The sequence below is a fragment of the Triplophysa rosa genome, linkage group LG23 (assembly GCF_024868665.1).
Source record: "Triplophysa rosa linkage group LG23, Trosa_1v2, whole genome shotgun sequence".
In the NCBI taxonomy this organism is placed as follows: Eukaryota; Metazoa; Chordata; class Actinopteri; order Cypriniformes; family Nemacheilidae; genus Triplophysa; species Triplophysa rosa.
Genome location: NC_079912.1, coordinates 32,501 through 44,441, shown reverse-complemented (window position 1 = coordinate 44,441; position 11,941 = coordinate 32,501). Strand labels below are relative to the sequence as shown.

Below are 11,941 nucleotides of genomic sequence, written 5' to 3'. Positions count from 1 at the left end.
AATTCTGACTCTACCATTTGAATGTCTCAACAGAAATCGAGACTCATCAGACCAGGCAACATTTTTCCAGTCTTCAACTGTCCAATTTTGGTGAGCTCGTGCAAATTGTAGCCTCTTTTTCCTATTTGTAGTGGAGATGAGTGGTACCCGGTGGGGTCTTCTGCTGTTGTAGCCCATCTGCCTCAAGGTTGTGCGTGTTGTGGCTTCACAAATGCTTTGCTGCATACCTCGGTTGTAACGAGTGGTTATTTCAGTCAAAGTTGCTCTTCTATCAGCTTGAATCAGTCGGCCCATTCTCCTCTGACCTCTAGCATCAACAAGGCATTTTCGCCCACAGGACTGCCGCATACTGGATGTTTTTCCCTTTTCACACCATTCTTTGTAAACCCTAGAAATGGTTGTGCGTGAAAATCCCAGTAACTGAGCAGATTGTGAAATACTCAGACCGGCCCGTCTGGCACCAACAACCATGCCACGCTCAAAATTGCTTAAATCACCTTTCTTTCCCATTCTGACATTCAGTTTGGAGTTCAGGAGATTGTCTTGACCAGGACCACACCCCTAAATGCATTGAAGCAACTGCCATGTGATTGGTTGATTAGATAATTGCATTAATGAGAAATTGAACAGGTGTTCCTAATAATCCTTTAGGTGAGTGTATGTCTATCAGACAGTGTAAGTAAAGACTTAACTAAATTAGTCTATATTCGAATAACGCTGTTTATATCTACATACAGAGCAGCCCTATACATTGAATTCGCCGCCATGTTTTGTAGAGCAGCCCTAAACGGACAAACAACTCTACAATGTGCGTTTCCTCTTCCCTGCGGTATAGTGGTGAAACTATAACTACTCTCTGCTGGAAAGTATCTCCATAGATATCTATGAGTATCTCTGCTAAAAGCCTTAGTACCGCGGGTCTTAACGCGCCTCTGCTGTAAAATCTTTATACTATACTTTACTCACTATACTAAGGGTTTATCATCTTCAAACAGCAATTTTTCACACAACAAGCAGCGGACTTACGTGGGATATCTCCTCTGTTGCATCATGGGAAGGATCTCGGAGCTGTTTGACTGTTTGAGCAGCAGCTGAGAAAATCTCGCTGAGACATGATGGAGAAAAAGAGAGAACATACACACTTACAAAGTTACATGCATATATACAACATACATGTGTGTGTGTGTGTGCGTGCGTGCATGCGTGCGTGTGTGTGTATATATATATATACACACACACACACATACATATATAATTATATATATATATATATATTATACATACATACAGGGAGAGAGAGAGATTAAATCTTTAAAGATGAGTGTTGGAGGGCTTTTATTTTGAATTAGCATATCATGCAGTGACAGGCTGTGGGGTGTACATCATTTTCAGGTGAAATTAGCCTGTAAAAAGTATTTATTTTTTCCAGACAAATCGACAGACAGACTGACGGAATTAATGAATGTGATGTCGCCTGCGCCGGAAGATCACTTGTTTTTTTAAGAGTAGTGCTCTGATGGCTTTACCGTAATAGCAAGTGTATGCGCGGACCGCGAAATATAGGGGCGGCTAGATTGACCGCTCATTTCGGAGTGGCGGCTGGTTTGACCGCAGTGCCATACGGGAAGTGTCCGTCTTGACTGCGCTGTTTTCACTCCTCCTCTTACTGCACGCGCCTACTCTCGTCTTCTTTTTAGGCGAGGCGAGGTGCATCTCAAACAAGCCTCTTTATAAACTCAACTCTCGAATTGCTCTCGTGATGCTTGATGTCATATGCCGTTCGGTCAGAAGTCCAGCCTCCCAGTGAAAAGAGCCAATCATCATTAGTTAAAGTGACACTGCAGCAACACGTCAAGTTTTTTTAAAAATCGTAATTTAACGTAAAATTTACGCCTATTTAATACCAGGTTTAATGTGTTATATTATTTCCTGTGGCTCAGTGGTTAGAGCATGGCACTAGCAAAGCCAAAGTGATGGGTTCGATCCCAGGGATGGCACATAGTCAGAAACAAATGCAATGCAAGTCGCTTTGTATAAAAGTGTCTGCCAAATGCATAAATGTAAATATTATTGTAATTATAGATGTTAGTCTTCAGTACTGTAATAAACATAACGATCGCACATAAAACCACACTTTTAAAAATACTCTTGAATCAAAAACAGATTTATTCATGTTTATTTGTCCAAGTATATCTTGAACTTCACATCTTACAGCACTCGCTCGGTGAAAAATGTTCTCAATTTGTTCCGAACACAAAAAAACGAAAAACTGTCGTCCTGAAATGAAGCTGTGATAAACCCAGCATCAGCATTATAGTCCAGAAATCACATCAGGAAAAAGTGTGTGTTTGTGCAGTGAAGTAGCAAACACAAACACCATCAGTTTCTCAACAGCACAAGCTCAGATTTCACACACGCACGCCTCAATCACACTAATACATACGTGTTAATCGCGGAGCAATCTGTGAGGAAAGTACTAGAATTTAAAGTCTATTAATGGTAAGCAGGCACCTTATGAAAGCAAATTGTTTTCCATGTTCAAGATCAATCAGGCAGTATCAATTCATCGGCTGAAATGTCAGCAGAAAAAAAGTTTAAAAACTAAAGAATCAATTAGAAGCAAAAAACAAAACATTGCGGATCAAACCAAATCCCAGAATCCTCCACACATTCATGAGCTCATGCAGAACAACAGACACGAGTAAAGAATCAAAATGACATGACAAACAACATTTGAAAAATAAAGCAAAACTACAGATGCTTTAATAGCTGACCTGCACATTTCACTTGTGTGTTACCTAAAAAAACCATCTGCAGTGTGTGTGTGTGTGTGTGTGTGTATCAGTCTGTGTGTTCAGTGATGAGCAGAATCTGTTATTCCTCTGAAAACACAAGAGCAGCCGCGTGATGAGCAGCAGTGATGAGCGTTTCTCTCACTCATCTGATCCGGCGGAGCGTTTCTGAGTCCTCTTGCGTGGAGATCTCCTGGGAGATGCTTTATCTGACGAGACAGTTCAACATCAGTCACACACAAAACAACAACATCTCGAACCATTCTCAGACAGAGCCAGTCTGAACTATAGATGCTCAGAGAAACACAAGAGACAGGAATCAAACTCTCACCTCGTCGACTCGCCACTAAAGATAAGAGAGAGAGAGAGAGAGAGAGAGAGAGAGAGAAGAAAGGAAATAAAGAGAGAGCGAATGAGTGAGTGAACCAGCAGAAATCCAACTGAATCAGAGCTGTGATTGGTCTCAAGCAGAAGACAGAGATATTAGACAAGCTCACAGAAACAGAAAGACCCTCATTTATATTCTGATACCACAGAAACATCAACAAAAACCAAGTGACTGTCAAAAGTATGAATTGAGAAAAGCTGACTGGCTGAAACTCACTGATCTGGTTGAGTGTCTCCTGTGGGATCCAGCTCATGTCGACATCATTGTGGTTAGAGGTTCCCATCTCAACTTTACCTGGTCTCCTCCTCTGCGTGCGCGCACACACACACACACACACACACACACACACACACGACACGGTATAAAACACAATCGAGTCATGAAACAGTAGAGAAAATCAGCTGCTGTTGAGCATGAATACAATCTTTGTTCGTGTGCACTGAACGGAACATCATGTAAAGTGTGGTGATCTCCGTGTACCTTGCGTGACTCCAGTAGCTGATGCAAGCCGACGATCACCAGCAGACTCAGACCAGACAAAAACACATACAGGAAGATTCTGCACACAGAGGAACATACACAGTACAACTGATCAGAGAACAGTGAGAGTTTGACTACAAAACAATCCCTGTGAGTTTACTCGGATAGGTTAAATGCAGAGCACACATTCTAAGTGCACACACACAGCAGCGAGTAACACGCACACACCGTGAACACACGCCCAGAGCAGTGAGCAGCCATTGCTGCGGCGCTCGGGGAGCAGTTGGGGGGAACGGTGCCTTGCTCAAGGGTCTCACCTCAGCCGTGGTATTGAGGGTGGAGGAGAGCGCTGATCATTCACTCCCCCCACCTACAATCCCTGCTGGTACTGAGGCTCTGACCGGCAACGTTTGGGTTACAAGTCCGAGTCTCTAACCATTAGGCCACGACTGCCCAAAAGTTGAATACTGTTGCTCAAATGTGAAAACCATAAATAATCAAGAATGAGTTAGTGACTCTGTTCTCCAGACTTTCTGTATTATTTTGTAGGGGTAAAAACATTCTTACGTCTCTCCGTCCAGACCGTCCTCCCTCTCAGTGATAGTCACTGTCTGGTTGAACACGGCATCCTGAAAGACGTTACCCTGAAACACACAGAAGAGAAACTTCAGATTAAACCTCTTGCCTGAGTGCGATTTATCGTCACGTCTTCTGACGCTTGACTCACGCTGCTGTCTTTATAGTTGAGGTTGATGACCAGACCGAAGGGACGTCCACCCATGGGCTCGGCAGGGATGAAGGAATATTCAAAAGTGGCCTGACGCTGAGGTGGAACCACTGTACCCAGCTGAAGAGCCGTGAAGTTCTGGATGTAGAACTGGAAGTCCTGAGGGTAACGGAACGAAGCGTCCAAAGAGTCCACGATGAAGTTTTCCGGACCTTTGTTGGTGAATCCCAACAGAAACTTCACGATGTTGTTGGCAGGAAAATCTGGAATGGAGAAAGAAGACACAAAAGATTCATATTCACACCACGACGAGAAACAAGAACTTCGTTTGATCTTCAGGTGAGAGATGAATCACTCGTGTCACACATTCACCTTCTCCTTTGACGAAGAGGATGGTGGTGTCGGCGTTGGGTGAAGCCTTCATCTCCCCCACCAGACCTTCTTCTTCCTCTTCTTCCTTTTCTTCAGTCTGAAAGCAGAAACGTCACGGCATGACAAACAGCTGCTCATGTTTGTGGCACACGAGGAGTTTGTGTGTCTTACTAGCTCAGTGTTGTCGTCATCTTCCACCTCAGCTTCATCATCTTCATCCTCAGCCATCACATCATCAGCCGCATCTTCATCCACAGCCTCCTCTTCTTCAGTAGCGTCCTGTGCGGACACCACAGGACCTGATGACACACACGATGTCAAAAGAACATTCGGATTCCGTTACATACTCAATCATTACATCAGGATTATTAAGCAATCATGGCTTAAAAGTGAGATAAACGTGTGCGCGTGCACCAACAAATATACTGTAGTATGCTTCAGTGTTTACTATAGTAATAGTATTAGTAAAGACTACACATTTAATAACGCTCATACATTCAGTGAATGAATACTGCAGTGTTAACTACAGTGAACTGATCAACTGCAGTGTACTTCACTATCAATTTGACTCCAGTTCGCTACAGTAAACACTAAAGTATTTCTTCATGACTTCAGCTGTCTGTGGAAGTGTTCGAGTAAAGGCTTGAAAGAGTTCGTGAGTAAATCTGAAGAGTAAGAAGTTAAATGATGTCTGCAGAAGTCTTTTATTAAAGTGAAAGTGAGATATACTCAAGTGTAGTGTGTATTAATGTGATATGATCAGAGTTTGAATGAATCACAGCTGCCGCGAGAAGGACACGTCACACACACACGTCACACACACACACACACACACACACACACACACACACACACACACACACACACACACACACACGCGCAGCATGTTTAAACGTGTTCAAACACTACACAATCAGACTTCAGGTGAGATTATTGACGAGTTTAAAGATCACACAGAGTACAGAGTACTCATCACATTCACATACACAGAGTTTATAAACCTGCGGCCTGATCATACAGGCGTGAAAAGTGTCGTGTAAACTCACCCTTCATGACAAGCGCCGCTGGAAACGCCAACAAGAGCAGCAGAAGCAGTTTACTCAACAGCCTCATCGCGTCAACCACACACAAATGAAACAACGACGAGAAATAATGAAAAACCTGTGACTCAAACGCACGTCAACCGCTGACTGACTCCACTCAGAGGAAAACCTGCACTGCGCTTGCGCCTCATCCGGGACACCGCTGACGTCACACGCACGGACACGTGTATTGAAATTGAAAAGCGCTGGAATGGCACGCTGACATGAAGAAAGGCCGTTACATTAGACTTAAATAATCAATATTCTGCTTTTAACTTCCACTGAATTTTTCTAATTCAATGACGATTCAAGTTTGTCAGTATTATCATAGTTCAAATGAGCATTTCTTTAGCGACAAATCAAAGCAGTAAACCTGTTATTCCTATCAGTACACGAGAGGAGTTTTATAAATCATTGTTTACAAGGGAACATTTCAACACGTATATCAGGCACCAAATCCTTGGGACTAATAAATGTTAAACTTCTAATATGACAAAAGACATTCATGTTGTTGAATGGTGGATTGGGCTTTATGAGCCGCTCAGCGCCCCCTGCGGGAAGATATGAACGTAAACACACGTGTCCCTCAGGGTCACCTCACGCTGCGCATGCGCATGTATGACGTCCCACACAAAGACACGTGTCGCTTTAACTGGAGAACAAATCAGATCAGAGAACGGCAGTGTAGTGTTCATAGATAGGAGTGCTGGTAACAGCTTTTTAATTTCTTTCATTGTGAAACACTTCACATGTTAACAGAGAAAACAGTGACGTGACAAAATAAATTCAACAGAACCCATAAAAACCCAAACTTTAGAATCGACTTTCAATTGCATCCAGTACACACGGTAACATCTGCATTCCACCTGAAACCCTGCTGATCATTCACTTTCAACTCATCAACCATGATGCTTTTATCACATACTGATCACCATCTTTCAGACTTTACTTGTGTGCATTCAGGTGATTAAAAGGGAACAGAAGCCATATTTTATATGTCGCTGAATTTAAAACAAGTTAATGAGTTCATTCTTAATAAAATGTTAAATAAATGCTATTTAATAAAGTGTAAGCTAGAAACAAGAGCACAGTGTATATGAATCCCCATATATTTAGTCTGTTATAACAGTCACCTGTCGAATATGTTTACATGCTAAGACAAGAATGAATAATTAAAATACACTGAGGTCTTCTCGACAGATTGTGCATCATGTGAACAGTGAGATGATGAAATCATGATCGACGCTGTTAATCCTGATCTGTGGTCAGCATGTCCTTCACAGCAAACATTTGAATAAATGAATCCAACTGTTAAAGATATCACCTTGCACGTGCATGTGTGAAAACAGAACAGTGTTATTTATCACATATACAGTACATCCACATTCTAAAGTACACACACACACAATAAAATAACACAAAGAAACAAAAGAGCACAAACACTAGATGTTTCATGTTCCAGTGTCACACAGAGAATCTTTTCAGCTGTGTTTGTTCATCTAATCTAATCTAAAATAAACACTAAACACTTCTGTGATGTCACAACAAACAGTGCGAGTTACATGACATGCATGAGTTTGCTTGGCAACATTAAAAACATCCTCTTCTCTGGAAATATAACAGCAGATCCTGAGAGCAGAAAAAGATCAGCACTTATTGCGGTTTAGACCTGAAATTTGGTGGTGTGTCAGTATGATGAGGGACAGAAATCTAATGAAGAACAAAAGCTGGAAGTAAAAAAACACATGAACGTGTGTAATGTGCTTCAAAGATGAACACAGACAGACAAACAGAAGAACAGCAATGGACGACGTTTCTCAGTTGAAACATTCCACGTAGTTGGCGGGAAGCATGCCGGATCTTCCCGTTCGCTGAACGATTCCAAACATCCACCCCTCGTCGATGGGCTGAGCGTTAATGATCACGTCACCGTCACGAAATGAAACTTCATCATGATCTTGTGCAGAGTAATCGTACAGCGCTCGATACACCCTCTGTGTGGGACACACACGCACACGCACACGCACAACTGTTACATCCTAAAACATCAGCATTCATCTCTATTCTGTTCTGTTCTATTAAGGAAAGAGTTTATTGAAGCATGATCAGAGTCAGACTGTAACATCAGTGGTGATCAATCAGTTATCAGATGATCTTGTTTGAGCTGTTTATATTAAAAAGTCAAATATTGTAGAAAATGTAAAAGTTACAGATGACACAATCTCAAAAAAGATGTGTTCATTATTAACACACTATTTATGTTTTGCTTTTTAACACGTTATGTGTTTATTTTGTGTTTAATAAACAATAGAAACAACACAAGTTGAGATAAAAGTAAGAAATAACATAGTAATGTGGATCTTCAGAAAAGAACTGTGCACTCATGAAGAGGTTTGATGATAACTGATGTTCCCTTTCTGTCGGTCTCTCGACGTTGTGTCGAACCGACAGATGGGGTTCGTCCTTGAGAACCAATCGCTTCCGACTTCTCTAGAAAAGGCCAATGAAAATTGGCGAATGAAATTTGCATGCTGGACTCCGCCCCCGGATATCCAGGTATAAAAGGGAGACGGCGTGCCTCATTCATTCACCTTTTGTTCTTCGGAGCCTTCGCTCGTGATCAACAGACTTCGCTACAAGACTGCCGGCTCTACGACGTGGTGCAGCGGACTGTCCCTTCCTGCAGCGACTTCCCCTGGGCGTCTCGGCGGTTCCAGAAGTGTTCGAGTTTTTTCTCTAAAAGAGCAAATTTCTCCAGCGTGGCATGTCCCGCTGTTCTCTTGGGTGCAACACACTCATCGAGGAGGGGGACGGACACGATATCTGCTTCCAGTACGCTGGGGCAGATATTGTGGATACGTCCTGCCCGCACTGCGGGCGGCTGACGATTCAGACGTTGCGTCACGGGTGGCTGTGTTCCCACGGGACTCAGCCACCACCTTGTCTGCTTCCCGTTCCGTGACGGCAGGACTACGGCCCTGCCGCCCGCTACGGCGAGCAGCGAGGGTGATATGAGGATTACTGTGAGCGCTAATCCGTCAGCCACTGGCTCGCGGACCGTTCGCACCTCGCTTTGCTCGTCTGACCGTTCCCCATAAGACGGTCCGCCGTCTTATTCCTCAATTACGTATCGGACACGGTACGTGATGATGAGGTGTCTGTTGCAGCATCGGAGGGTGACTTACTGGCATCAGACTCCGACGATTCCTTGAAGCTCCCTCCCTCGGGGGGTCGAGATCAGGAAGAAGCGGATGTCGAAATGTCAGCCATGCTTTCCCGGGCCGCCGGCATTGGGTTGCGGTGCACCGCACTGCCTCTCCCAACGCTCGCGGCTGGATACACGGTACATCGGGCTTGAGAGCGGCTCCAAGCCGCACTCGCCCTCAGTGCCGTGTTCCCCCGGAAGTGCATGAGGAACCTAGTACGACCTGGAACGCCCCCTTCGGCGCGTACACGTCAACTAGTTCCATCACCCTTTCTTCCCTCGATGGTGGGGCAGCTAGAGGATACGTCGATGTCCCCCAGGGGCTCGACCTAGACTCCCGTCCAAAGCACGTAGGCTTTTCGGCATCTGAGGTGTCGAGAGCTTACTCTGCTGCGGGCCAAGCTGTCCCCTCTCTCCATGCTATGGCCTTCCTGCAGGCCAATGCGCGGAGAGAGCTCCACGAGGGTAAGACCGACCCAGCGCTTATGCAGGAACTCCGCGGCTTCACCGACCTCGCTCTCGGGCGAACAAGGTGATCGCGCGGGCCCTGGGTCGGGCGATGTCCACACTTGTGGTCCAGGAGAGACACCTCTGGCTGAACCTTGCACAGGTGAGTAACTCTGAGAAAGTCCGCTTTCTCGATGCACCCATCTCGGAAGGGGGGGCTGTTTGGTGATACTGTCGAGTTCGACAGTTAGGGAGCAGACAGAGGATATCACGTATGTCCTCCCCAGCCGCGACTCGACCGCCCTCTGGCTGCCGAGATCCCATGCACCGTCTGCTTCCCAGCAGCCCTGGTCCTCTTCGAGACATCGAAGAGGAGACCACCACCCCATCAGCAGCCGCGGCGAAAGCCAATGCGGCCCTCATGGGAAGACCCCAGGGAGTTCGAGAATACCTTTCTAAAAGTTTTCTCCCTCTCTGGGCGTTTATCACAGCCGCTCTCACCCTCTACACGACGGTGTTCGGCAACTCGACGTTGCGTCACGGCGAGACCCAATGTCGAGGATAATCAGCAGCCTAAGCACTCTCAATCGACGGTGCTTTGTGCCACATATCGTCTGGGTATTATCACAGCCGCTCTCACCCTCTACACGACGGTGTTCGGCAACTCGACATTGCGGCAAGACCCAATGTCGAGGATAATCAGCAGCCTAAGCACTCTCAATCGACGGTGCTTTGTGCCACATATCGTCTGGGTATTATCACAGCCGCTCTCACCCTCTGCACGACGGTGTTCGGCAACTCGACGTTGCGGCGAGACCCAATGTCGAGGATAATCATCAGCCCAAGCACTCTCATTCGATGGTGCGTTGTGCTACATCTTCGCCAGACAGGTAAAACTGCAGAGCCGATCTCCTCCCCGGGGGTCCCCCCCCCACGGCGAGGGATCCGTACTGCCAGCCATCGAACCACCCCCGGGAGGTCGATGAAGCAGAACGTACCCCTAGCCTCCCTGTCGGTCCCTGGGAGCCTGACAAGAGCTTCCCAAACCGTCACGGTGACTTCGGGATACGGTCCGTCTCGGCTACGCGATCCACTCCCCGGACGCCCGCCCAAGTTTCGGGGCATCCTCTTAACCTCAGCAGAGGCAAGGATGCCCCGTGCTTCGGGCCGAGGTCGCCACCCCTCTGGTGAGGAAGCGATCGTGCTCGTCCCTCTAGCCGAGATGTTCAACGGGTTTTACAGCCCGTACTTCATCGTCCCCAAAAGAGCAAGGGTCGCTAGATCTGCGTACCCTGAACAGGCACCTACTCAAGCTGCCGTTCAGGATGCTCACGCAGAAGCGCATCCTGGCATCTATCAGATGTCAAGATGGATTCATGGCAATCGACCTGAAGGACGCTTACTCTCATGTCTCTTCTCCCTCGTCATCGCCCGTTCCTACGGTTCGCTTTCGAGGGTCAGGCATATTAGTACAGAGTCCTCCCCTTCGGTCTGTCCCTGTCCCCACGAGTCTTCACGAAGATCGTGGAAGCTGCCCGTGTGCGGGTACTAAACTATCTCGACGACTGGCTCTTTTGACACACTCGTGAGATCTGTTATGTACACACAGGGACCTAGTGCTTCGGCACCTAGATCAATTGGGACCACAGGTCAACCGAAAAGGAGGAAGCTCTCCTCTGTGCAGAGCATACTCTTTTTTGGTATGGAACTCAACTCTGTCTCCATTACAGCGCGATTGCGCTCAGTCAGTGTTGTACTGCCTGGAATTTTCAAGCAGTCAGCGGGAGGAGGCTCCTGGGTACATGGCATCCTCGACGGTGGTGATACCCCTCAGGTTGATGCTCATGAGACCGCTCCAATACTGGCTACAGAGTCGAGTTCCCTGGAGAGCGTGGCACACCGGCAGCAGGCGGATGGTGATTACGCTTTTCTGCCGACGCACCCTAACCCCTTGGTCTTCAATGACCTTTTATACGGACGGGGGTCCCTCTCGGGCAGGCGAGACGCGTCAGGGTCGACAGACGCCTCCCTGCAGGGTTGGGGTGCCGTGTGCAACGGGCACGCAGTGTCAGGGCGATGGACGGGCCCCCGCCTGCGCAGGCATTCAATTGCCTAGAGTTGTTGGATGTGCTACCCACACTGAAGGGGTTACAACCTCTTGTGCAGAACGAGCATGTGCTGGTCCGGTCGGACTGCACAACTGCCGTAGCGTGTTTTACCGCCAGGGTGGCGTTCGCTTATGGCAGCTAACACGACTCGCCCGACGCCTCCTCCTGTGGAGTCCGCAGGGCCACACATATCCCAGGTGACCTGAACCAGACAGCCGATGTGCTCTCTCGTCAGTTACGCCTCGCGGAGAGTGGCGACTTTACCCCCGCATAGCCAGCTCATTTGGGACAGTCAGGGCGGGCTCAGGTAGACCCCTTCGCCTCCCTGGACACCACCCAT

General features: G+C 46.9%; 2 protein-coding genes across 4 annotated transcripts in view; both read right to left on the bottom strand.

The window, feature by feature from the left end:
* Window positions 1–2,160: 2,160 nt before the first annotated feature.
* ssr1 (signal sequence receptor, alpha) lies at window positions 2,161–5,993 on the bottom strand. Of its 2 annotated transcripts, XM_057322464.1 has the most exons (9): window positions 5,806–5,993; window positions 4,931–5,058; window positions 4,760–4,856; window positions 4,388–4,650; window positions 4,228–4,304; window positions 3,661–3,739; window positions 3,397–3,487; window positions 3,124–3,138; window positions 2,161–3,001 (listed from the first exon to the last, which is right to left on the bottom strand). In XM_057322464.1, the coding sequence occupies exons 1-9, from the start codon at window positions 5,870–5,872 to the stop codon at window positions 2,934–2,936; spliced, it is 885 nt and encodes a 294-aa protein (XP_057178447.1). In that variant the 5' UTR covers window positions 5,873–5,993; the 3' UTR covers window positions 2,161–2,933. The 2 variants fall into 2 exon arrangements, with proteins under 2 accessions (XP_057178447.1, XP_057178448.1); XM_057322465.1 differs by lacking the exon at window positions 3,124–3,138.
* A 129-nt stretch (window positions 5,994–6,122) lies between these two features.
* The window catches only part of LOC130546919 (nebulette-like), a 38,259-nt gene continuing 32,440 nt past the window's right edge, over window positions 6,123–11,941 (bottom strand). For both annotated transcript variants that reach the window (XM_057322462.1, XM_057322463.1), the window contains one exon: window positions 6,123–7,835. In XM_057322462.1, the coding sequence (XP_057178445.1) occupies window positions 7,659–7,835 (177 nt within the window). In that variant the 3' untranslated portion in view covers window positions 6,123–7,658. The remainder of the gene's footprint in view (window positions 7,836–11,941) is intronic.

What these genes read in the sequence shown, in the direction of transcription:
- ssr1 (XM_057322464.1), bottom strand. Translation starts at nt 5,872, where the DNA reads ATGAGGCTGTTGAGTAAACTGCTTCTGCTGCTCTTGTTGGCGTTTCCA. An exon ending in AGCGGCGCTTGTCATGAAGG is followed by an intron (nt 5,059 to 5,805) that starts GTGAGTTTACAC and finishes GTGTGTCATCAG; the next exon opens with GTCCTGTGGTGTCCGCACAG. An exon ending in CCTCTTCGTCAAAGGAGAAG is followed by an intron (nt 4,651 to 4,759) that starts GTGAATGTGTGA and finishes TCTCCATTCCAG; the next exon opens with ATTTTCCTGCCAACAACATC.